Source organism: Musa acuminata, chromosome BXJ1-8, assembly GCF_036884655.1.
Source record: "Musa acuminata AAA Group cultivar baxijiao chromosome BXJ1-8, Cavendish_Baxijiao_AAA, whole genome shotgun sequence".
Lineage (NCBI taxonomy): Eukaryota > Viridiplantae > Streptophyta > Magnoliopsida > Zingiberales > Musaceae > Musa > Musa acuminata.
Window position 1 is genome coordinate 33091919 of NC_088334.1, and position 27905 is coordinate 33119823.

The 27905-nt window shown below is 37.8% G+C and overlaps 1 protein-coding gene across 3 annotated transcripts; it reads right to left on the reverse strand.

Annotated features, from left to right (window-relative positions):
* Positions 1-20370: 20370 nt before the first annotated feature.
* LOC135587725 (cullin-3A-like) lies at positions 20371-27688 on the reverse strand. 3 transcript variants are annotated; one of them, XR_010475962.1, is made up of 3 exons: positions 27329-27688; positions 21158-23255; positions 20371-20950 (listed from the first exon to the last, which is right to left on the reverse strand). XR_010475962.1 is itself a non-coding variant. In XM_065079441.1 (2 exons), exons 1-2 carry the CDS (start codon positions 27487-27489, stop codon positions 21215-21217), a joined length of 2202 nt encoding a protein of 733 aa, XP_064935513.1. In that variant the 5' UTR covers positions 27490-27688; the 3' UTR covers positions 20371-21214. The 3 variants fall into 3 exon arrangements, 1 of the variants encoding a protein (XP_064935513.1); XR_010475961.1 differs by having other exon boundaries at positions 20371-20969; XM_065079441.1 differs by having other exon boundaries at positions 20371-23255.
* Between the last annotated feature and the right edge of the window lie 217 nt (positions 27689-27905).

Below are 27905 nucleotides of genomic sequence, written 5' to 3' on the forward strand. Positions count from 1 at the left end.
TGATTGCTTATGCTTCTAGACAACTAAAATGTTATGAACTGAATTATCCAACTCATGATTTGGAATTGGCAGCAATTGTTTTTGCTCTAAAGATTAGGAGACATTATTTGTATGGTCGATAATTTAAAATTTTGACTGATCACAAGAGTTTGAAATATATTTTCACTCAGAAAGACTTAAACATGAGGTAGCAAAGATGGATAGAACTTATAAAGGATTATGATTGTGCCATCCATTATCACCCGGGCAAAGCCAATGTGGTAGCTGATGCTCTTAGTAGAAAATCTATATGTTTTATGGCTAGTCTGATCGTGAAGCAATGAAAGTTATTATAAGAAAATTTTGATTTGAATGCTATGAGGAAAGAGCAAGACTCAATGATATTGATGGCCTCCATTCAGGTACAATCTGATCTTATTCAACAAATTAAGGAAGGACAATTACGAGATCCACGTTTAATCTACTTGAGGAATGAAGTAGAAAAGGAATTGAAGCCAAAATTTCAAGTTTCAAAGGATGGCCTGTTGAGATTTGGGGATAGAGTATTTATACCTAATGAACCAAATATCTAGAACCAAATCCTAAAGGAAAGTTAAGCCCAAGATTGGGTTGGTTATGTCGCTTACAGGATTGCCTTACCACCATCGTTGTGCCTTATCCATAATATATTTAATGTTTCGATGATTAAAGAGTATATACCTGATCCTTCTCATATCAATAAGTATGAGCTGATGTAGATCGATAACGATTTATCTTATGTGGAAGAGCCTACTCAGATTGTTGATAAGAAGGAAAAGATCCTAAGGAATCGGGTCACCCTCTGGTTCAAGTAATTTGGAGACATCATTCTGAAGAGGAAACAACCTAGGAGATAGAGGAGGAAATGAAAAAGGTGTATCCCAATCTTTTCTTCGATAGAGGTATGATAAATTTAGAGGACTAAATTTTTCTTTAAGGGGGGAGAGTGTAAAATCCCTCATTTCTGAATTTTCGTATAATTTTCTAGTCGTAACGTAAGTATCTATTTTAAATTTGATAAAAGAGCCAAAGTATGAATTTGAGAACTTATTCATAAGATTTGGGAGATTTGTTCAAAAAAAAAAAATGGAGGACCTATATGTAAACCCTGAGGACCTAATCGTAAATATGATAATATAAGGACTAAACTGTAAAATACAAAAAATTACAAATCCCACCGTTTAAGCCTCTCTGCCTTCGTTCTTATGGAACCAAAGAAGGCAGCTACGTGGATTAACAGAGAAAGAAAGAAAGAAGAAGAGGAAAAAAAAAGGGGGAAGAAGAAGAAAAAAAAAATTGGGGCTTTGAGGTTTCTTACTCAAATCTTCTCAATTTGGGTCATAATTCTCAAAAGCAAGTGTTCTAACCCTATCCTACAGAAGTATTAGTCTTTGTTCCTATATTGATTCTGAATGATTTATGCTTAGAACTTGATATTTCTATCTTTGGACTTAAAACCAAGGATCTGAAATTTTTTTGGTAAACTGACCCCTATACACTGTTTCAGCTATAATTTTTAGCACCAAATTTGGATTCAGTCAAAACTTATCTCATTTAAAATTAGACTCTTATATCTTTCTTTTGACACTAATTTTGAAGATTGTGGACACCGAATACTTACCCAAACATCTGTTTCAAATGAGCCTATAGATGCTGCAGAACAGGGATCCAAATTTCTGACCTTTCGATACTAAAATGTCTATAAGTCCCTGTTGGTAATTCGAATTTGTACCAAACTGACTTCGTTCTAAACTAGACTTGTAGATCTTTCTTTTGACATATTTTTTGAAAAATTTGGAATTTAATTGCCTACCCTATTATCTGTTGAATCCGACCCTATGAATTCTGCAAAATAGTGATTTTGTTTTTGACCTTGTGTTACCAAATAAAAGGTAACTCCTTGTTGGAAACCATGATTCGTACAAACCTTGTTTCAACAGAAAATAGATTGATATATATTTCAACAATAGCCTTCTTGAGGGTATTGGAGCATATTTGATAATCTGAAGTATTTATCCAATGTGCCTCTCGAATTCTGTCAGAAATCGAGCTTTGATCGAATTCGCATCTTTTATTTCGTTCGTTTGGAAATAGATTACATTCAGTCCCCTTCACTCAATTGAGACTTATGTTAGTGCTTGAATTCTGGTTTGCTCTTGTCTGTAAATTATTTACATTCTTGAAATATTTTGTGTAACGTTTAAGCTATATCGCATTGACATATGTAGGCACATGTATATCCCATTGTTCCGCATTTGCTTTCGATATGTGCCTATTCTACTTTCATTCCTTTGGATATCGAATTCATCTAACCTTCTTATTTGAATTGAGCTATATATGATTGCTTGGAATCCGTGTATACTCTTGCTTTTATTTCATTCCAAATCTGAATACATTTGTGAGAGATTGTTGCTTGCATCGTATTGACTCGTAAAGGCACATGTACATTTTGTTGTTCCGCGTGTGCTTCCGATATATGCTATGTATTGTTCATACTATCTTTTGTACTCTAGTGTTGTGGGATAATGTGAACCTTTGCCAGAAATGGTAAAGGGAGTTATGCATAGAGCCTACGATGCTCTGCCGGCCCCCTCTGACTTCACCTAGACGTGGGTGGATGGAGCTCCCAAACGTGGGAGACTTCTGTCTGGTGGTCATTCAGAAATGGATGAATCATAATCTGTCTATGGTCCCACTACACCCTCTGTATGTTTGATATGATATCTAGAGCTTTGGTTATGTGTTTATGTACATTCTTTGGATAAGAATGATATGAATGCAACGTCAAAGATGACGTTTGAGCTTCTGTTTGGTATTTGTTATTGATATGCTCCGAAATGTTCCGTACATCATTGATATGCTTCGGAACATTTCATATGTCACTGATAGGCTCCGAAACATTTCATTTGTTATTTATATGCTCCGAAATGTTTCATTCATTGTTGATATGCTTCGAAATGTTCCATACGCCGTTGATATACTCCGTAACATTTCATATGCCATTGATAAGCTCCGATATGTTTCATTTGTTATTGATATGCTTCGAAATGTTCCATACGCCATTGATATGCTCCGGTATATCATATGCCATTGATAAGCTCTGATATGTTTCATTTGTTATTGATATGCTTCGAAATGTTCCACACGCCATTGATATGCTCCGGAACATTTCATATGCTATTGATAAGCTCCAATATGTTTCGTTTGTTATTGATATGCTCCAAAACGTTTCATTCGTTACTGATATGCTCCAATTACTCTATGCCTTATCTGTTATGAACCAAATATGTATGATTGAAATGACAATCGTGATTCTGCACCTAATGATATTACGTCTATGAATTCTTATATTCTGCCTTGCATTTTAAAACTTTATCTCTTTGGAAATTATCCTCTTTTAACATGGATATGTTAGTCACTTGCTGAGCTTTATATGCTCACCCCGTTGTTGTATAAATTTTTCATGATAGCTTGCCGCTTGCTTAAATGTTAAGATTGGGCTGAGGTAGTGGAAAACTAAAAGATTTTGGGCAGATCTTTATTAGTATATATGTTTTTATTTTATAAGTACACTCTGCATCTAATGAAATGTTGACGATGAATCTAAACTCGTGGATGTTGTATAAGTTTAAAGGACCTCTCATTTTTAGGATTCTGGAATGTTAAGTTTAATTCGTGTAACGATATGAACTTATGGTAAATGTTGGTTTTGTGACTGTATAGACTCCCACACTTGTGAATTTATGTTGTGGTTATTAATTTGATGAGTTGGGTTTAGATTTTATGAATCATCGAGCAATGTGTTGTATGTTTATAAACTGCGCAGGTTTTATAGATATGAATTTGATAGAATGTTTTTCAGTGTCCTCAAATGTTAGTTTGGATCCTGGATTGTTTAATATTTTTAATATCATGGATATTTTTTAGGGGCATGACAGAGGTGGTATCAGAGCATGGTTTGAGGATCACTAAAATATTTGATATGTTGACGTGCAAAATATATTGAGGTCTAGTGAACTATAGTGATTGGTGGAAATTTTCTTTGATGCATTTTAGGAATCTAGGATGATGTGTCAACTTGGTCCTCCTATTTCAATTGTTTCTGATTAATTAAGTGGGATGAAAGGGTTGATCGGGGGTATCAAATCAGAGTAGCACAGTAAAAGCTTGGTGAACCTAATTTCGTTAGTGGTAGAAAAATGGATGATGCGAATGGAAAAGATATTTGATGTACAAAATTGTTTCAATGATTAAAAGATTTCTTTTGCCACCTTATATTGGAAGTAGAGGCTGATCATTAATGGGAACAATGAAAAGAATTTTTGTAGATCAATGGCAAGAATGGCAAGGACAAGTTTACCAATAAAAATATGATTAAAAATGAATCAGAAAGTGATAACAAGAGGGTCAAGACATTTGGATTTGAAAAGGAAGTCACCACAAAAGATTCAATCACGTGTGAATTGCAAGTTAAATTATGAAACAAATTTGTGTTTTTTGGTGATTGGAGTCTATTTGCTAGTAGAAAGTTGGATCATAAAATAAAAGACAGCCCTTTGAATAAGAAGAAAGAGTCACTGCCTCTTAAATCATCAGCCCATGTCAGAGTGTATGCTATCCCTGAATACGATTCTAAAACTTCTGAATTAGTGATCGAAGGTATTATGCATGTTTATGAAAGAATGCAAATATTTGTTTGACCATGGGTCCTATCCACGATTTGATTTGTAACATATTGCTTATCACTTGGGTATTCAACCTAGACCACTACATTATGTGGTATATGTAAAATACAATCATTGGAGATTCTTTGATAACTAACTTGAATCTAGTCCTCTTGTCTGATTTTATTGGAGAACTTAAACTTTTTGCGGATTTAGTTCTCATAAAGATTTGGAGTTTGATATTATACTTGGCATGGATTGGTTATATTCGCATCACGCTAGTATTGATTGTTACAAAAAAATAATTACTTTCTGCATACCAGATCGGCCTATATTTTACTTTGAGGGCATTAGGCATGATTTGCCTCCTTGCTTGATATCAGCACTTCAAGCTTATCATCTTATGCAGAAGGGTTATTTTTGTTATAAGGTGTGTGTATAGGAGCATTCAAATCAGGAAACCCACCTAGATGAAATTTCAGTGGTCAAAGAGTTCCCTGATGTATTCCCAGATGACTTGCCTGGTTTACCTCTAGATAGAGAGGGTGAATTTGCTATTAATCTGGTCCCCAGTATAACCCCAATATCTAAGCCTCCCTACAGAATGGCACCACTCGAGCTAGAGGGATTAAAGAAGCAACTACAAAAATTATTAGATAAAGGTTTCGTACGACCCAGCGTATCTCCATGGGGTACTCCGATACTATTAGTGAAGAAGATGGATGGAACATTGAGGCTTTGTATTGATTATAGACTGTTGAATCAGGTGACCATCAAAAACAAGTATCCCATACCTAGAATTGATGATTTGTTTGATCAACTACAGGGTTCACAAGTATTCTCTAAGATTGACCTGAGGTCAGGTTGCTATCAGTTGAAGATCAAGGAGGAGGATATTCCAAAAATAGATTTCAGAACTCGATATTGTCACTATGAATTTTTGGTGATGCCTTTTGGTTTGACTAATGCCCCTGCAGCTTTTATGGAACTAATGAATAGGATATTTCAACCGCTCTTGGATGGCTATGTAATTGTATTTATTGATGACATATTGGTGTATTCAAAGAGTAATCAAGAGCATGAGGAACACTTGAGAAATGTATTGTCCATACTAAGAGAAAAGAAGTTGTTTGCAAAGTTCAGCAAATGTGAATTGTGGTTGAATGAAGTTGCTTTCTTAGGCCATGTAATTTCAGTGAAGGGTATATCTGTTAATCCAAAGAAAATAGAAGCTGTAGTTGAATGGGAAGTACCAACAAATGTAACAGAAATTAGAAGCTTCTTGGGCATGGCAGGTTATTACAGGAGATTTGTGGAGGGATTTTCTCGAATCACTCAACCTCTCACCAAACTCACTAAAAAGAATGTGAAATTTGTATGAGGTGATGATTGTGAGCAAAGTTTTCAAGAGTTAAAAAGAAGATTAACTAGTTCTCCTAGTCTCATTATTCCAAGTGGTAGTGAGGGATTTGTAGTTTATACTAATGCTTCAAGAAAGGGTCTCGAATGTGTTTTAATGCAGGAAGGGAGAGTGATTGCTTATGCTTCTAGACAACTAAAATGTTATGAACTGAATTATCCAACTCATGATTTGGAATTGGCAGCAATTGTTTTTGCTCTAAAGATTTAGAGACATTATTTGTATGGTCGGCAATTTGAAATTTTGACTGATCACAAGAGTTTGAAATATATTTTCACTCAGAAAGACTTAAACATGAGGTAGCGAATATTGATAGAACTTCTAAAGGATTATGATTATGCCATCCATTATCACCCGGGCAAAGCCAATGTGGTAGCTGATGCTCTTAGTAGAAAATCTACATGTTTTATGGTTATTCTGGTCGTGAAGCAATGAAAGTTATTAGAAGAAAATTTTGATTTGAATGCTATGAAAAAAGAGCAAGACTCAATGATATTGATGGCCTCCATTCAGGTGCAATCTGATCTTATTCAATAAATTAAGGAAAGACAATTACGAGATCCACGTTTAATCTACTTGAGGAATGAAGTAGAAAAGGAATAGAGTATGTATACCTAATGAACCAGATATCTAGAACCAAATCCTAAAGGAAAGACAATTACCACCATCGTTGTGCCTTATCCATAATATATTTCATTTTTCGATGATTAGAGAGTATATACCTGATCCTCCTCATATCATTAAGTATGAGCTAATGGAGATCGATAAAGATTTATCTTATGTGGAAGAGCCCACTCAGATTGTTGATAAGAAAGAAAAATCCTAAGGAATCGGGTCATCCCTCTAGTTCAAGTAATTTGGAGACATAATTCTGAAGAGGAAACAACCTGGGAGCTAGAGGAGGAAATGAAAAAGGTGTATCCCAATCTTTTCATCGATAGAGGTATGATAAATTTAGAGGACTAAATTTTTCTTTAAGGGGGGGGAGAGTGTAACATCCCTCATTTCTGAATTTTCATATAATTTTCTAGTTGTAATGTAGGTATCTATTTTAAATTTGATAAAAGAGCCAAAGTATGAATTTGAGTACTTATTCATAAGATTTGGGAGATTTGTTCAAAAAAAAAAAAATATGAGGACGTATATGTAAACCCTGAGGACCTAATCGTAAATATAATAATATAAGGACTAAACTATAAAATGCACAAAATTACAAATCCCACCATTTAAGCCTCTCTGCCTTCATTCTTAAGGAACCAGAGAAGGCAGCTACGTGGTTGAACAGAGAAAGAAAGAAAGAAGAAGAGGAAAAAAAAAGGGGGAAGAAGAAGAAAAAAAAAATTGGGGCTTTGAGGTTTCTTACTCAAATCTTCTCAATTTGGGTCATAATTCTCAAAGGCAAGTGTTCTAACCCCATTCTACAGAAGTATTAGTCTCTGTTCCTATATTGATTCTGAATGATATATGCTTACAACTTGATATTTCTCTCTTTGGACATAAAGCCAAGGATCTGAATTTTTTTCAGTAAACAGACCCCTATACACTGTTTCAGCTATAATTTTTAGCACCAAATTTAGATTCATGCAGAACTTATATCGTTTAAAATTAGACTCTTATATCTTTTTTTTGACACTAATTTTGTAGATTTTGGACACCGAATACTTACCCAAACGTCTGTTTCAAATGAGCCTATAGATGTTGTAGAACAAGGATCAAAATTTCTAACCTTTCGATACTAAAATATCTATAAGTCCCTGTTGGAAATTCTAATTTGTACCAAACTAACTTCGTTCGAAAATGGACTTATTGACATATTGATTGAAAAATTTGGAATTCAAATGCCTACCCAATTATCTGTTGAATCCGACCCTATGAATTCTGCAAAATAGTGATTTTGTTTTTGACCTTCTGTTACCAAATAAAAGGTAACTCCTTGTTGGAAACCATGATTCATACGAAACTTATTGCAACAGAAAATAGATTGATATATCATTCAACAATAGCCTTCTTGAGGGTATTGGAGCATAATTGACAATCTGAAGTATTTATCCAATGTGCCTCTCGAATTCTGTCAGAAATCGAGCTTTGATCGATTTTGCATCTTCTGTTTCGTTCGTTTGGAAATAGATTCCATTCAGTCCCCTTCACTCAATTGAGACTTATGTTAGTGCTTGAATTCTGGTTTGCTCTTGTCTGTAAATTATTTACATTCTTGAAACATTTTGTGTAACGTTTAAGCTATATCGCATTGACACATGTAGGTACATGTATATCCCATTGTTCCGCATTTGCTTTCGATATGTGCCTATTCTAGTTTCATTCCTTTGGATATCGATTTCATCTAACCTTCTTATTTGAATTGAGCTATATATGATTGCTTGGAATCCGTGTATACTCTTGCTTTTATTTCATTCCAAATCTGAATACATTTGCGAGAGATTGTTGCTTGCATCGTATTGACTCGTAAAGGCACATGTACATTTTGTTGTTCCACGTGTGCTTTTGATATATGCTATGTATTGTTCATACTGCCTTTTGTACTCTGGTGTTGTGGGATAATGTGAACCTTTGCCAGAAATGGTAAAGGGAGTTATGCATAGAGCCTGCGATGCTCTGCCGGCCCCCTTTGACTTCACCTAGACGTGGGTGGATGGAGCTCACAGACGTGGGAGACTTCTGTCTGGTGGTCATTCAGAAATGGATGAATCACAATCTGTCTATGGTCCCACTACACCCTCTGTATGTTTGATATGATATCCAGAGCTTTGGTTATGTGTTTATGTACATGCTTTGGATAAGAATGATATGAATGCAACGTCAAAGACGATGTTTGAGCTTCTGTTTGGTATTTGTTATTGATATGATCCGAAATGTTCCATACATCGTTGATATGCTCCGGAAAATTTCATATGCCACTGATAGGCTCTGAAACATTTCATTTGTTATTTATATGCTTCGAAATGTTTCATTCATTGTTAATATGCTTCGAAATGTTCCATACGCTGTTGATATGCTTCGGAACATTTCATATGCCATTGATAAGCTCCGATATGTTTCATTTGTTATTGATATGCTTCGAAATGTTCTATACGCCATTGATATGCTCCGGAACATTTCATATGCCATTGATAAGCTCCGATATATTTCATTTGTTATTGATATGCTCCAAAACGTTTCATTCGTTACTGATATGCTCCAATTACTCTATGCCCCATCTGTTATGAACCAAATATGTATGATTGAAATGACAATCGTGATTCTGCACCTAATGATATTACGTCTATGAATTCTTATATTCTGCCTTGCATTTTAAAACTTTATCTCTTTGGAAATTATCCTCTTTTGACATGGATATGTTAGTCACTTGCTGAGCTTTATATGCTCACCCCGTTGTTGTATAAATTTTTCATGATAGCTTGTCGCTTGCTTAAATGTTAAGATTGGGCTGAGGCAATGGAAAACTAAAAGATTTTGGACAGATCTTTATTAGTATATATATTTTTGTTTTATAAGTACACTCTGCATCTATTGAAATGTTGACGATGAATCTAAACTCGTGGATGTTGTATAAGTTTAAAGGACCTCTCATGTTTAGGATTCTGAAATGTTAAGTTTAATTCATGTAACGATATGAACTTATGGTAAATATTGGTTTTGTGACTGTATAGACTCCCACACTTGTGAATTTATATTGTGGTTATTAATTTGGTGAGTTAGGTTCAGATTTTATGAATCATCTAGCAATGTGTTGTATGTTTATAAACTGCGCAGGTTTTATAGATATGAATTTGATAGAATATTTTTCGGTGTCCTCAAATGTTTGTTAGGATCCTGGATTGTTTAATATTTTTAATATCATTGATATTTTTTAGGGGTATGACAGAGGTGGTATCAGAGCATGGTTTGAGGATCACTAAAATATTTGATATGTTGACGTACAAAATATATTAAGGTCTAGTGAACTACAGTGATTGGTGGAAATTTTCTTTGATGCATTTTAGGAATCTAGGATGATGAGGCAATTTGGTCCTCCTATTTCAATTGTTTCTGATTAATTAAGTGCGATGAAAGGGTTGATCGGGGATATCAAATCAGAGTAGCACAGCAAAAGCGTGGTGAACCTAATTTCGTTAGTGGTAGAAAAATGGATGATGCGAATGGAAAAGATATTTGATGTACAAAATTGTTTCAATGATTAAAAGATTTCTTTTGCCACCTTATATTGGAAGTAAAGGCTGATCATTAATGGGAACAATGAAAATAATTTTTGAAGATCAATGGCAAGAATGACAAGGACAAGTTTACCAATAAAAATATGATTAGAAATGAATAAGAAAGTGATAACAAGAGGGTCAAGACATTTGGATTTGAAAAGGAAGTCAACACAAAAGATTCAATCATGTGTGAATTGCAAGTTAAATTATGAAACAAATTTATGTTTTTGGGTGATTGGAGTCTATTTGCTTGTAGAAAGTTGGATCATAAAATAAAAGACTGCCCTTTGAATAAGAAGAAAGAGTCACCGCCTCTTAAATCATCAGCCCATGTCAGAGTGTATGCTATCCCTGAATATGATTCTAAAACTTCTGAATTAGTGATCGAAGGTATTATGCATGTTTATGAAAGAATGCAAATATTTGTTTGACCATGGGTCCTATCTACGATTTGATTTGTAACATATTGCTTATCACTTGGGTATTCAACCTAGACCACTACATTATGTGGTATATGTAAAATACAATCATTGGAGATTCTTTGATAACGAACTTGAATCTGGTCCTCTTGTCTGATTTTATTGGAGAACTTGAACTTTTTGCAGATTTAGTTCTCATAAAGATTTGGAGTTTGATATTATACTTGGCATGGATTGGTTATCTTCTCATCACGCTAGTATTGATTGTTACAAAAAAATAATTACTTTCTGCATACCAGATCAGCCTATATTTTACTTTGAGGGCATTAGGCATGATTTGCCTCCTTGCTTGATATCAGCACTTCAAGCTTATCATCTTATGCAGAAGGGTTGTTTTTGTTATAAGGTGTGTGTAAAGAAGCATTCAAATCAGGAAACCCACCTAGATGAATTTCAGTGGTCAAAGAGTTCCCTGATGTATTCATAGATGACTTGCCTAGTTTACCTCTAGATATAGAGGGTGAATTTGCTATTGATCTGGTCCCCAGTATAACCCCAATATCTAAGCCTCCCTACAGAATGGCACCACTCGAGCTAGAGGGAATAAAGAAGCAACTACAAAAATTACTAGATAACGATTTTATACGACCCAGCGTATCTCCATGGGGTGATCCGGTACTATTAGTGAAGAAAAAGGATGGAACATTGAGGCTTTGTATTGATTATAGACTGTTGAATTAGGTGACCATCAAAAACAAGTATCCCATACCCAGAATTGATGATTTGTTTGATCAACTACAGGGTGCACAAGTATTCTCTAAGATTGACCTGAGGTCAGGTTGCTATCAGTTGAAGATCAAGGATGAGGATATTCCAAAAACAGCTTTCAGAACTCGATATGGTCACTATGAATTTTTAGTGATGCCTTTTGGTTTGACTAATGCCCCTACAGCTTTTATGGAACTAATGAATAGGATATTTCAACCGCTCTTGGATGGCTATGTAATTGTATTTGTTGATGACATATTGGTGTATTCAAAGAGTAATCAAGAGCATGAGGAACACTTGAGAAATGTATTGTCTATACTAAGAGAAAAGAAGTTGTTTGCAAAGTTCAACAAATGTGAATTGTGGTTGAATGAAGTTGCTTTCTTAGGCCGTGTAATTTCAGTGAAGGGTATATCTGTTGATCCAAAGAAAATAGAAGCTGTAGTTGAATGGGAAGTACCAACAAATGTAACAGAAATTAGAAGCTTCTTGGGCATGGCAGGTTATTACAGGAGATTTGTGGAGGGATTTTCTCGAATCGCTCAACCTCTCACCAAACTCACTAAAAAGAATGTGAAATTTATATGGGGTGATGATTATGAGCAAAGTTTTCAAGAGTTAAAAAGAAGATTAACTAGTGCTCCTATTCTCATTATTCCAAGTGGTAGTGAGGGATTTGTAGTTTATTAATGCTTCAAAAAAGGGCCTCGGATGTGTTTTAATGCAGGAAGGGAGAGTGATTGCTTATGCTTCTTGACAACTAAAATGTTATGAACTGAATTATCCAACTTATGATTTGGAATTGGCAGCAATTGTTTTTGCTCTAAAGATTTGGAGACATTATTTGTATGGTCGGCAATTTGAAATTTTGACTGATCACAAGAGTTTGAAATATATTTTCACTCAGAAAGACTTAAACATGAGGTAGCGAAAATGGATAGAACTTCTAAAGGATTATGATTGTGCCATCCATTATCACCCAGGCAAAGCCAATGTGGTAGCTGATGCTCTCGGTAGAAAATCTATATGTTTTATGGCTAGTCTGGTCGTGAAGCAATGAAAGTTATTAGAAGAAAATTTTGATTTGAATGCTATGAGGAAAGAGCAAGACTCAATGATATTGATGGCCTCTATTCAGGTGCAATCTGATCTTATTCAACAAATTAAGGAAAGATAATTACGAGATCCACGTTTAATCTACGTTAGGAATGAAGTAGAAAAGGAATTGAAATCAAAATTTCAAGTTTCAAAGGATGGCCTATTGAGATTTGGGGATAGAGTTTGTGTACCTAATGAACCAGATATCTAGTACCAAATCCTAAAGGAAAGTTAAGCCCAAGATTGGGTTGGTTCTGTCGCTTACAGGATTGCCTTACCACCATCGTTGTGCCTTATCCATAATATATTTCATGTTTCGATGATTAGAGAGTATATACCTTATCCTTCTCATATCATTAAGTATGAGCTGATGGAGATCGATAAAGATTTATCTTTTGTAGAAGAGCCCACTCAAATTGTTGATAAGAAGGAAAAGATCCTAAGGAATCGGGTCATCCCTCTAGTTCAAGTAATTTGGAGACATCATTCTGAAGAGGAAACAACCTGGGAGCTAGAGGAGGAAATGAAAAAGGTGTATCCCAATCTTTTCATCAATAGAGGTATGATAAATTTAGAGGACTAATTTTTTCTTTAAGGGGGGGGAGAGTGTAACATCCCTCATTTCTGAATTTTCGTATAATTTTCTAGTTGTAACGTAAGTATCTATTTTAAATTTGATAAAAGAGCCAAAGTACGAATTTTAGAACTTATTCATAAGATTTGGGAAATTTGTTCAAAAAAATAAATCTGAGGACCTATATGTAAACCCTGAGGACCTAATCGTAAATATAATAATATAAGGACTAAACTGTAAAATATACAAAATTACAAATCCCACCGTTTAAGCCTCTCTGCCTTCGTTCTTAAGGAACCAGAGAAGGCAGCTATGTGGATGAACAGAGAAAGAAAGAAAGAAGAAGAGGAAAAAAAAAGGGGGAAGAAGAAGAAGAAAAAAATTGGGGCTTTGAGGTTTCTTACTCAAATCATCTCAATTGGGGTCATAATTCTCAAAGACAAGTATTCTAACCCCATCTTATAGAAGTATTAGTCTCTGTTCCTATATTGATTCTGAATGATTCATGCTTAGAACTTGATATTTCTCTCTTTGGACATTGGACATAAAACCAAGGATCTAAAATATTTTCGGTAAACTGACCCCTATACACTGTTTCAGCTATAATTTTTAGCACCAAATTTGGATTTAGGCAGAACTTGTCTCATTTAAAATTAAACTCTTATATCTTTCTTTTGACACTAATTTTGTAGATTTTGGACATAGAATACTTAACCAAACGATTGTTTAAAATGAGCCTATAGATGGTGCAGAACAGGGATCAAAATTTCTGACCTTTCGATACTAAAATATATATAAGTCCCTGTTGGAAATGTCAATTTGTACCAAACTGATGTGGTTTGAAACTAGACTTGTAGACCTTTCTTTTGACATATTGATTGAAAAATTTGGAATTCAAATGCCTACCCTATTATCTGTTGAATCCGACCCTATGAATTCTGCAAAACAGTGATTTTGTTTTTGACCTTGTGTTACCAAATAAAAGGTAACTCCTTGTTGGAAACCATGATTCGTACGAAACTTATTTCAACAGAAAATAGATTGATATATCTTTCGACAGTAGCCTTCTTGAGGGTATTGGAGCATAATTGACAATCTGAAGTATTTATCCAATGTGCCTCTCGAATTCTGTCAGAAATCGAGCTTTGATCGATTTCGCATCTTCTGTTTCGTTCGTTTGGAAATAGATTCCATTCAGTCCCCTTCACTCAATTGAGACTTATGTTAGTGCTTAAATTCTGGTTTGCTCTTGTCTGTAAATTATTTACATTCTTGAAACATTTTGTGTAACGTTTAATCTATATCGCATTGACACATGTAGGCACATGTATATCCCATTGTTCCGCATTTGCTTTCGATATGTGCCTATTCTAGTTTCATTCCTTTGGATATCGAATTCATCTAACCTTCTTATTTGAATTGAGCTATATATGATTGCTTGGAATCCATGTATACTCTTGCTTTTATTTCATTCCAAATCTGAATACATTTGTGAGAGATTGTTGCTTGCATCGTATTGACTCGTAAAGACACATGTACATTTTGTTGTTCCGCGTGTGCTTCCGATATATGCTATGTATTGTTCATACTGTCTTTTGTACTCTGGTGTTGTGGGATAATGTGAACCTTTGCCAGAAATGGTAAAGGGAGTTATGCATAGAGCCTGCGATGCTCTGCCAGCCCTCTTTGACTTCACCTAGACGTGGGTGGATGGAGCTCCCAGACGTAGGAGACTTCTGTCTGGTGGTCATTCAGAAATGGATGAATCACAATTTGTCTGTGGTCCCACTACACCCTCTGTATGTTTGATATGATATCCAGAGCTTTGGTTATGTGTTTATGTACATGCTTTGGATAAGAATGATATTAATGCAACGTCAAAGACGACGTTTGAGCTTCTGTTTGGTATTTGTTATTGATATGCTCCAAAATGTTCCATACACCGTTGATATGTTCCGGAACATTTCATATGCCACTGATAGGCTCCGAAATATTTCATTTGTTATTTATATGCTCCGAAATGTTTCATTCATTGTTGATATGCTTCGAAATGTTTTATACGCCGTTGATATGCTCCGGAACATTTCATATGCCATTGATAAGCTCCGATATGTTTCATTTGTTATTGATATGCTTCGAAATGTTCCATACGCCATTGATATGCTCTGGAACATTTCATATGCCATTGATAAGCTCCGATATGTTTCATTTGTTATTGATATGCTCCAAAATGTTTCATTCGTTACTGATATGCTCCAATTACTCTATGCCCCATCTGTTATGAACCAAATATGTATGATTGAAATGACAATTGTGATTCTGCACCTAATGATATTACATCTATGAATTCTTATATTCTGCCTTGCATTTTATAACTTTATCTCTTTGGAAATTATCCTCTTTTGACATGGATATGTTAGTCACTTGCTGAGATTTATATGCTCACCCCGTTGTTGTATAAATTTTTCAGGATAGCTTGTCGATTGCTTAAATGTTAAGATTGGGCTGAGGTAGTGGAAAACTAAAAGATTTTGGGCAGATCTTTATTAGTATATATGTTTTTATTTTATAAGTACACTCTGCATCTAATGAAATGTTGACGATGAATCTAAACTCGTGGATGTTGTATAAGTTTAAAGGATCTCTCATGTTTAGGATTCTGGAATGTTAAGTTTAATTCCTGTAACGATATGAACTTATGGTAAATGTTGGTTTTGTGACTGTATAGACTCCCACACTTGTGAATTTATATTGTGGTTATTAATTTGGTGAGTTGGGTTCAAATTTTATGAATCATCGAGCAATGTGTTGTATGTTTATAAACTGCGTAGGTTTTATAGATATGAATTTGATAGAATATTTTTCAGTGTCCTCAAATGTTAGTTTGGATCTTGGATTGTTTAATATTTTTAATATCATGGATATTTTTTAGGGGCGTGACATCGGTGATGCTCCTGCGGACTTCCGGCAAACTCCTGGACTTGCGACGATTCACTTGGCAAGTTCCGACGAGCTTCTTTTGCAAGCTTATGGACTTCTCGGATTTGTTCCCGCAGAACCTCCGACGACTGTCCGAACTTCCGTCGAACTCTCGAACTCCCAACGTGATCATTGTCTTGACTCCGGCGCAACTCCTGCTACATGTCTTTCTTCTATCGTAGTTAATCCTGCATACTTAAAACAAAACTTCGATCGAGACAATTAATCCTAAGCAATTAACCAAGTTGTCCGGCATGTCATTGGTCCCTCGACGCTTCATCCGATTCTTCGGCGCATCGTCCTCTTCTGCAGCCTATTGCCCAATCGGCCAGTTGACTCCACAACTCCGATATCCTTGGCATAATACCCACTCTTCTTAGCCCGATGCCCGAGTCCACAGCCCGAAGCCTTCTGTCGATACATCGACCGATCCACCGGCCCGACGTCCAATCTTCTGACATGTTCCTCCGGCACAACATGATTTTCCTGCTTTAATTGTCTCATCCTGATCGAAGCATCCTACGTCACTCAAAACTCAGATTAAATCATAAACATATATCAAGTAGTTTCATCATCAAAATACGAGATTCAACAAGGGGCTTATTGGATATCCAATAAGATAAGGGCTCCAACAGATATCTCATATCCGAACCTCTACTTGTTGCAACACCTACCATATGTGTATGGCCCTCTAGACCCAATATTAAGCTGGCCATGAGTTATACCTGTGAGAACTTCTTCTGTCTTAGTAAATTATTATCTTCATAATAATTCACTCGACTCATCGACTACGGACGTACTAAGCCACTACGCCGCAATCCCTAGACGATACAAGGGAATCCAATCCATTGGACCTATCTGTCCTTAGTTACTATGTATCTATAGTCCAATCCATTATTACAGACTTAGTTGAAATTTCTTAAGTAGTGAGGCACCCTTGCAGTAGAGACGCGAACTTAGCTTGAGTTGCCTAAGTCGCGACGCACCCTTATGCCAACTTCTCGAAATAGCTGGGATTACCTAAGTTATGAGGCTCCCTTGCAATATATGCATCCATAAAGGTCCTAGTTGCAACCTCATACTGGTCCCGAAGGATCTGTAAAACAGAAAGTTGATTAGATTAAAAACGAGCGACGGACAAGTCTTGACGTCTCGCGAAGAGGGAAGCTTTACAAACAATTTAGTAAGCACCTTGAGTGTACAAGAGAAAAGAGAGAAAGTAGGAAAACAAGGACGTTGGAAGGTTGAATGAATAGCTGCAAGTCCACAAACAACTGCTCACCAAGTGTCGGGTGCGAAGGCAAGTTCCCGTCAAGAAAACATATGAACTTGTGAAGATTGTTCAATGCCCGACGATATACCGAAGCCCCATCCAACCCTGTGCCACCCGGGGGGGTTCCAGGGTGCCGAGATGGCTGATTAAAGAGGGGTGAGCGTATGGGAATTCGCGGATTTCAGTGGCAAAACGTGCCACAAACTGAGAGAGCGACTGGTCTTCGCGTTGAGGCAATGTGAGCAAGGTGGCTATGGAAGGCCTGGGTCTCACACTGGTGAGGAAATTTTGCTCAAACTCCCTGGTGAGATGGTCGAAGGACTAGACTAAGGATTGGCACAGCCAGCTAAACTATGCTCGCGCCGATCCCCTGAAGGTGGTCGGGAATTCCCGACACATCAGTGCATCGGAGGTGCTATAGAGGGCCATCTAAGCCCGAAATGCAGCGACATGCTCTACATGATCGGAGCCGCCGTGGTACGTCTCCAATGCTGGCAGCCTGAAATTGAGGGGTACAGGCTTGTCCTGTATTTCCTGAGTAAAAGGGGAATCGCTCGAGCCGCCTTTGTTCGACTAGCTCCGTGACTTCTGGAACTCGCGCTGGAACTCGTCCAAGTGTTGGTTGACCCGAGATAGCTGGATCCTGAACGATCGTCCGCCGAGTCAACGATATGGTGTCAGGCTTGGAGCGGGGAGGTGTGATTCGGCAGGGCTCAGGGATGCTCTGCTCGAGCAGACCTCTCGGGTCCGTCGTTTGCTCTCGAGCGTCTCCCGTCCCGACCTGCTCCCTGTTCGGCCTTCGTTGGGTCGAGTCAATCGGGAGAGCTGTTAGCCGCACGATCTGGGGAATGAGCGAGACGAGCGTCTGCATCATCCCCGCCATTGCTTGTACTTGCTTGGTCAGGTTGAGGAACGCCTTGGGCGACACGAGCGAGGTTCTTGTGGTAAGTCCGGGGGGCGACAACCCTGAGTCGTTGAACAAGCACTAGTAGTGATCTAGCATCGAGGCCGGGATCCTCCTGTCTTTGAGGATGGGGAGGGACTGATCTCCGGGCCCGACAAAGGGGTGACCAATCGGTGGTTCTCCTTCGGGGAGAGCTCCTGTGAGATGCTCCTGCGACATGATCCTCCTTCTAGCGCCAAAACATTGGTGAACAAATATGTCGTGATTGATAAGTCAACACGGCCTAGTCCTCGGGTCAATGTCAGGAGTCTTCTATCGGCTGAGCTGGATGCCGAGGTCGACCGGGCCCTCGCGACGGGGTGTTGATCAGCGTTCCTAAGTCCGGGTGCTGGTTGATGGCTCGTCGTGGGGACGTCGGCTGACGACTTCCAAGGTTGGGACACTCGTGGGTCGAGGGTGGCCGCTTTCTTACAAAAATGAACTTCGTCAGGTGATTCCCGCCCCTCCGACGAGCAAATCAGCTGTGGGTTGAATTATTTTTTCCTCTCCCCCTTGACCGGATGCCGACCATGGGCTTTTATACTACTGTACGAGGGTCAGTCGTACGCGGGTTGACGTGGTGGTATTCGGGTTTTCGTGATGGACGTACCAAACAGTTCCAACCCGTCCCGAGCTTTCGGGATGTGACATATCAAACAGCGTCTCGGTACGGATTCTGACTTGGCATGTGGGGGTACTCCCTTTGTTGATTCTCGGGTTGACGTGGTGGACGTACCAAATAGCGTCTTGGTACGGATCTTGACTTAATATGTCTTGAACCCAAAATATATCCTATCAGGGTATCAAAGATCAACTAGAAAAAGAGGGTAAAACTTCACAAAATGAAATAAGAGTGCCAAAACATATGAAGAAAATAAAGAAATCCAAATATCAGTCTTCACCTAAACGATCGCACTACGGATCTACGAAAGCTCAACCCACCAAACGAAATCGCAAACCAAAGAACCAACCAGATGAGTTTGAGAACCTGGAGAAGAGAACAGCTGCACGTCCGGACAAAGTACTTATTTTCTCCACCGACGAGAGAGAGATAGAGCGAAGCAAGCATGTGGAGTTCGCTCAACTGTTCGATGGCTGCGTCTGCCTCCACGTTGCCTAATGCGAAACTAGGAAGAATGTGGGTGGGTTCGTGTGGTGGACGAGTGGGTTCTTTTCGCCGGTGGGACGTCTCCATCTCAGGAAATAAAAAACTGAAGACTTTTACCCATGTCTTCTACCACACGAGGTGCTCCTGTGATAAGGCCCCAACGTCTCTTCTCCAACCGGAGGCTTCTACTGTGATGGAAACTGCCCCGATCCATGTGCCTGACGAGTTGTGCCCTTCTCTCACATGGAAGGAAAGTTTTGATGTGTTTATCCTTTTTTAACATCATATTCGTAACAATTTGTCTCAAAAGCCTCTCTTTAGGATATTTTTTTAGGGTTTTTATGGATCAAAGAACTATACAAGTACGGTTGAGAGGGATAGTTACATTGTTGAATTTATTTAAAAAACCCTTCTTATTCTTAAGTTGCATTTAGGGGCGACCCCCCTTCAAATTTAATATACAAACTATTCATTATTTCTCAAAATACGCCAAATTGCTCATCAAACTAGTATAGTCTAGTGGTAAATCAAGTTTTGAGCACCATTGGCCTTCTATTATGAGATTAGGGGGCTTCATACCAAGAATCAACTGCCTGTCGTCTTAAATTTTGCATATAAAACAAACACAGAACTGAGATTAAAGACTGGTTTCACCTACGTACTTTACCTGTCTGTCGACAACCCTCACCTACTTGTCTTATGGGCGGCAAAAGGGAGATGGACAAGCCACAAACATAAAGACAGACGGTTATCGTTAAGCGAAGTGTTCAACAAAATGAGAAATTTCTCATTATGTTCACTGTACTCTGAGAAAAAAGTAGTGCATCTGCACTGCAGCTGGAAACATTGTTGAGTTGTGATAACAGAGACTTCATCGGTTACAAAGGAGAGAGATGCAAAAAAATTCTTTTAACATTTCAAGTTTGCAATCACATTGGAGAATTAGCAAATCAAAAATTTTAGATGGAAAATCCGATCAAGAATCAAAGGGATTTTCCAGCTCAATCATGCATTTAAAATAACTAAACAAGGGTACTCACTTTGGATGGACTAAGCTTGATCAGAGGAGGTTTCAGCAATTTTAGGATCAAACCTGTAGAATGGCCTTCCATGTAGAATGACATCAAAAGGGGCAGGTTCGACTAAAGGCTTTGCCAAGCATATTGAACGAGCTTGAATTAACTGCTACGAATTGCTCCATTGCCAGATTTGTGGATTGAACAGTGAACCCCATAATTCTGGGTTTCTTTTTCTCCCTAACTTATTACTTCATGGGCATCTGAGTCTTTCCAGTACAAGACTTCAACCTGTAGAATGGCCTTCCAGCTATCAAAGGACATTTTTGGATACACCAGCATAATCAAGACTCAATATTTCCAGGTACAACTTCAATCTGAACATCTTTCCCTCTTGAAATTGCCAGCAGGTTTTTTTCACGGATGATCCCCATTAAGACAAGCATCGTGCCCTAACTGTATCATACAAATATACCTGTGCAAATATAATGGAGAAGCAATAGAAGGAACCAACATACAAAAACATGACTTATTTAAGGGAAGAATTAATCTAGGATAAACTAGAATTCAGAAGATTTTGTGAAACTGAAATATAAGGGAGCTATAACAGAAGGCAGAAATAGAAGAGAATTCATGGGGATACATGAGCAGGAACTTGCATACCAGTTATATGGAAATCAGAGAGTAAGACCTCCATCCACAGGAAACTTCATGTGACATTCAAGCAAGATATCGATATAATTTCCTGTCTGCTTTATCCCTTTCTAAAAACTCCCGTTCAATGAGAGACTCAATTCGCTTTTTTATAATAACCGGGTTTGGCAGGAAGCGAGATTGCAATTGTGACGTGACCTCAGTGACAATGGTGTTATGATCTAATACCCTTCGGGATTTCATAATCCTCACAATTGCAGCTTCAATCTGTGGTTTTCTATCTTCTTCCACTCTTTGGCGAGTCTCCTGCTTCTCTGGCTCTGACTCCTTTTGTGCTGCCACAGTCCCTATCTTCACCTTGAAAAACTTACTCATAAATTTGTCATTGAAGTAGAAAGCATCATCCTCAGCTATATCCTTGCTCATTGGCTCCTTGCGCAGGACATTCTTACCTTTGACACAAGCAAGAGACTGAAGACAACGCTTCAGATCAGAAGGTGGGATTTCTGTAGCCTGTTCTATTTCTCTGTACGTCAACTGATCTGTGGAGTTATATAGCATAAGAATACACATTTGATATGTCGAAACATTCAGCTCATGCTTCTGACCCTTGCCAAAGGTTGCCTTAATATCAGCTGTACCCATATTTGTTTGCCATGTCAATCTACGCCCAGTATGCGTCCCAAGATAAAATGTCCGGAACTTCTCACATATGACAAGAATTTCAGCTGGAAGGTTGCAAGGTGCACTAGGCTGTGTTGGCCATGAACCAGTTGTAAGAACTTGCACAGCAAGGGTGGGGCCATCTCCAATCTCAGAATGCTGACTAGAATAGAATCCTTGCATAGTATCTATGGAAGTCTTCATGTCTGTAAACATGCCTTCCAATTTAGAAGTGAACTGATACCCACATTCTGTCTTGAGCTTAACAATCATACTTCTCTCTGTATCATCGGAAACAGATTTTCCTGAAAGAAGCCGCTTTGCCAAGTGTTGTTTGTAATATTTCTCAAATACATCCTTCTCTTGCAAGTACCGAAACAACATCATCACTTTGTCCAGAACTACCTCCACATCCTCTTCACTTACCCCTTTGAGCCCTTTGCGAAGCTTATCATCAACATAAAGTGATATGAACTCAGGAGACCTGTTGTTTAGGTTAATAAAGTATTCAAATGAAGAGTTCAAAGCATTCTGGAATGTCTTATCATTGTTGAATGCTTTGCGTATTATCTTATCATACTTATCCTTCTCATCCAAAAGATGTTGTACAAAGTCCACTGGGTCCTTTAATTTCTCAGGGTCGCTAACTAACTGCTTTCCAGTTTCTCGAAGGTGAGAAGTCATCACATCTTTAATAGTTGAAAGCCCATCGGGAACTCGGCGGAATAAGTTGTACATTCTGCTTAAGTCTTCATACTTGTCATCTACAAGCATACTCACAAGACCAGAATTCTCCATGTGGACCAGCCTCTGCATGTGGTTGGCAATCATCTCTCCCTCCACTACACTAGTTATTTTCACTTCACTTTTGACATCTAAGTAGTGGGAGACCCTCTCGATCTCTTCATTAAGACGTCTCTCAGCTTTCCTGAGGTACTCACCACAATCACAGCACTCGATGAGTTGTTGAGATTCTACACTGTAAAAACTAGCTGAGACCCCTAGAAATGGTTTCTCAAAATCTTCTTGATACACAGAAGATCCAAGATCCATTAACATTTTTGTTATATTCCTCATCAACCCTCTATTTATTACCTCGCCTGTTCTCTCCCTATGTATGAGGTCAAGAAGCATATCCAGTAGCCTGGTCTGGATTTTGCTGGAATGGATGATATTATCCCTCCAGAGATTAAGTCCAAGCTCATGAACGGGTGTCTTGTGATTACTGGGAACAAATGTCCTATCCATGTACATCAGTATGTCTCGGATCATCTGCAATGCCTTGTTGTGGTCTCCCCATTTTACATTAAGCTCCTCTAAAAAGAAACCTCCTTGAGCAGCTTCTATTGATCTTGCAATTTCTTTTAGATGTCCTGTCATAGTATTCACAAGTCCAGAGTAGAGCTTTTCCCCATATTTGTGCAGCACCATATTGTAAGCATTTCTAAACATAGGAGAAAATAAAATATTAATTATTTGTGTTTTAACACTATAGTTAGAAAAACAGTTAAAAAATGGAATAAGAAAAACAAATGACAACTTCATATACTTACAAATATATACATAAGACAATAGCCAAGAAATGAAATAAGACTGATGTCAGAGGCAAAACACGATCTTTTCACTAAATATGGTTCACCCCAGAAAAAAAAAAGCTTCACCAGCAGCAGTAGATAAATCAATGTAAGAAACAGAATTATCAAGATTTATTGCCACCGAAAGATAATGGTGCATGGAACTTTAATATTAGATAAACAGCATCTTAGGTCAAAAGTGACTAGAAAAGCAAAGATATTATCAAACTCTCAGACCCTCAATCACTTTAAAATAAATTAGAAAAGAGCCTCATCGATGACTAGAGATTCAGACCCTCATAGAAAAATCCAAATATTCAAAGCAGAGTTATGATCTTCAGTTGGCTCAGCAGCTTGAGGGTGAGCATCCTCTAACAGAGGAGCTTTACCAGTCATATTGACAAGTATAAGGGGGAAAACAAATTAAAACAAAATTCACAGCCCACTTCAGTCACCAACACCACAACATGTCAAAATTATCACATATAACATCTTGAAACTTATTTCCACATCATTTTTTATATCTCAAAGTTTGAAGGACCAAGATCAGTTCTGGAATCAGAAAAAATAACATGCTAAGATATAACTTGACAGAAAAAAGTCTATTACTGATCTCAAGAACAAAAAAGGAAAAGAAAAGTAAGATATGACTACCTTACTATTTGCAACAATCTAAGAACCATATTTATAAACACACACAAACGAGAACAGAACTTAGAACTTTATGAAATTTAAGAGAACCATGAAATAAAGCAAGTTAAAGACTGTTATAACATCAAAAGTAAACAATATAACATCTTGTCTACTAGATGATTGTAGATAAAAACAAAAATAGAAAACACGTTGTCCATAAAACATGTCCAATGTATGATTTTGTCCAATAGATTATCATAAGTACTAACAGCAAGCACATGTTATCAATAAATGGCAATTCCATAATATTACAAATCTAAATGAAGGATTCAAGATCTATAGCATATATTTAAAAGTATTTTATTACCAAAAACAATTCAAGGAAGAGATTCTCAAGCTTAAGGTCCAGACAATTGAAATTTAACAGATACAATATGATCCCTGATTTTCATTATATAACTTAAATTAACCTAAAAAGCATACTGTTCTTGGTCAAGATATGATAAGATCAGTGATTTAAAAAGTGCTATGCACCAAAAGGCGTCAAGATCCAAAAACGACTGGGGTGCTAGGTGCTCACCTGAGCGAAGTGAGATGCTAAAATATAAAAATATATAATATAATTAATAAATATAATTATTTAAATAAAAATATAATATTAAATTAAGAAAATATTGTAAAATCACAATATCACATTAACAAAAAGTCTCAAAATTCAAAACAATAACAATAATTTTAAATAAATAAAAATTAACAGTATTAAAATCAAAATAATATATTATTAATCTAATAAATAAAAATATTGTTACTAGTATACAGTTAGCAGTATACTGTTAATATACTGTTAACAGTATACTATCAAAATGAGAAGAGTGTGAGTAAAAGAAAGATCGAGGCTGCTAACTGAGAGCAGCGGCAGCAACAGCGATAGTAGCGAGCAGCGACGACGACAGCGAGAGCGGGAGCGGCGAGCAACGACAGTGGCAGCGCGAGCGGCGAGCGACGATAGTGACAGCGAGAGTAGGAGCAACGAGCGACGACAGTGGCAACGATAGCAGTAGCGAGAGCGGCGAGCGACAACAATGGTAGCAACAGCGGTAGAAGCGAGCAGCGGCAGTGGCAGTGGGAGCAGTAAGCAGCGCCAGTGGCAGCGGTAGCAGCGAGCAACGGGAGCGATGAGCGACGACAGTGGCAACAACAGTGGTAGCAGCAAGCAGCGGTAGCGGCAGTGGCAGCGACAGCGGGAGCGGCGAGCAAGGTTAGAGTTGGGAAGTCGCGAGAGGAAGGCTGATATCGGTGCTTTAGATGGTTCGATTGAACTAACTAAAGCACCTAAGTTAACCCAAGCGCCGAAGCGCCCGATGCCTGGGCTCGGGCGAGCGCCCAAGCAGCGCCTCTTTGAAGCGTGCCGTCTGAAAATGAAGCGAGGTGTTCGGGCCTCGCTCGAGCGCCTAGGCGAGCGCCCGAGTGCCTATTGAAATCACTGGGTAAGGTACACCAATTAGTTTGGTTTTGGTCAGAAGATTGAAATAGAAATAGAGTGGGGAAGGTAGGGCTAGTTGTTTGTCATGTTAGATCATAGATTCATTATAAGCATTGAAACACTAAAGTCACTAGTTAGAAACTAAAATAGGTAAGGAATCTTTGCTTGCTAAATTATTAGCTATTTATTTACCGAGATAAAAAGTTTCATGTTCAAAGACATGAAAGTTCTACAATTGCTGATATGGTTTTGGTTGTCAACATTGTTGATTTGAGCTTTTCATGAATGAATTATAGAATACAGATGTTTGATGTGAACTTTGTTGACCAAAGGCTAGGAAGGCTTGTGCCAGGAAAATTCCACTTTTTTGTCATGCAGTTGATTGATGCAAAGCTCAAGACCGACTGATGGGGCTTCTTCTCACACAGTCAATTCTTGAGAAGGGCTTCCTCACGTAGCCTATTGACTGCATGAGGCATGGTGAACATGCCTCGGATAAGGCTCCACAGCACCTCTTGTATGTCCATTTGATTCTTTATATATATATCCATGAAAATGAACAACATTAATAACATTAAATCTCCCATTTTGACCTAAGACACAATTATATAGACAGTTGGTTCATGAAATCCAGAGAGTAGTGTTGCAAAGGGGTATAACTATCCCAATAACTGTGCTATAGTGCTATTGTTGTATCTTCCTCTGGCTGACAAAATCCAAATCCATCAGAATCATTTTTAGTTCTCCAATCACCTAGCACTTACCAATCTGCATCCATGCTAGGATCAGCCATCCAATGGACCCCAAATGACAAGAATAAAATATCATAGGTTCTAAAGGATTTTGGAAGCAGGTCGAGCATCAGGGATTAAGATTAGCCAATTTTCAAATGATCCAAGATATGAACACAGAACTTGACAGCTTCAATAAAACTTCGTTCTGTTATTCAAGATGCAAAGCAATAAAAGGCTTGGCCTGCTTAATTGACTCAAAGAAACCAGTCAACAGGAAGACTCTTACTATAGTATAAAATAAGATCCAACTTCAGTGATACTAACAAGAAGCAACAATAACTTGAAAAGTCTACATGGATTACAAAAAGCTTCACCAGAACCTAATACGGCTCAAACCTACACCTAAACTAGACCTGCACCTAATATGTGTTTAATACTAGACCAAAACTAGCTCGACTCAACTTGAATAAACCTAATCCTTATCTAAATTTAGTAAATACTTTGCTACATCGGTGAATCAGAATCAAGAGCTAACTGTGGTCAGAGCTAGGATGTAAAATCATACTACATGAAGTGTAAGAAATTATAGATTGTGCAGTCACCATATATTTGTTGCCTTACTAAAAAAACCTTTGACAAATTCAATCATCTAACATGGACTAACATGTCCAAGTAATAAATTAATCGACACCCCTGCCAGTCTCGGGATTGGTCTACAAGCCATTGACCTAAGAGGGATGAATTTGAGAACAGAAATTTTTTGTTCATCTCTATTACGTTAAGTGAATTATTCATCTTGTATATTCATGGGTAAGGTATACAAAAAGATAATAAATTAAAAATGAGATAGAAATACCTACAATTCCTTTTAACTCATATATCTGAGGAACATCCAGTTTCAATATCTCACAACAATCTCATTGACGAGAGAGAGAGAGAGAGAGACTACAATAACAGAATGTAAAGTCTTGGGAAGAACAAAATCAAAATCCAACTACAATCAAAGATTCAATTTACACAAAAAAAAGGCATTAAAACAAAAAAGTTGAAAATAAAACGGAGATGAATCAGGGAGCGAGGCGATGGGTTGCACCTATAGAGCTCCTCGAAGGAGAGGCCGCTGGCGTTGTGGTTGTAAATCTCGTGGATCGCATGCTCCAACACCCTCCATGTCCTCTCGGCGTAGTTGGGGTCGAGCTCGACCCGGTGCTTGAACGCCTCGATCTTGAAGTTGCGCTTCTTCTGGGCGCTCATCCTCGCCGCCGCAGCCGGCCGGAAGCACCGACCCTTTTCCCCAAATCCAGCGACGGAATCGGCAGACGAATCGATCGGTCACCGGCGTAGAAACCAAGTGGAAACCGAAAAGGCACCGCCCCGATCGCGAGTTAGGGCTTCAACCGTAAAGATTGGGAGGGGTTAGAAGGAACCGGAAGAGAGAGAAGGGGGGGACGAGGGAAGGAGAGAGATATGGGCGGAAGTTACATATATAGGCGGCCTTATTTACTGGCAAAATTGCAAAAAATTCTCTAATTTTTTTATTTTTTGTCTTTAATTAATCCTCTAAATTTCATTTTAGCAAATATATACTTCAGATTCTAAAATTTTACTATTATATATATTCTATGAAATTATAATAAGCATTAAGATAATTTAAAAATGTTAGGGCTACT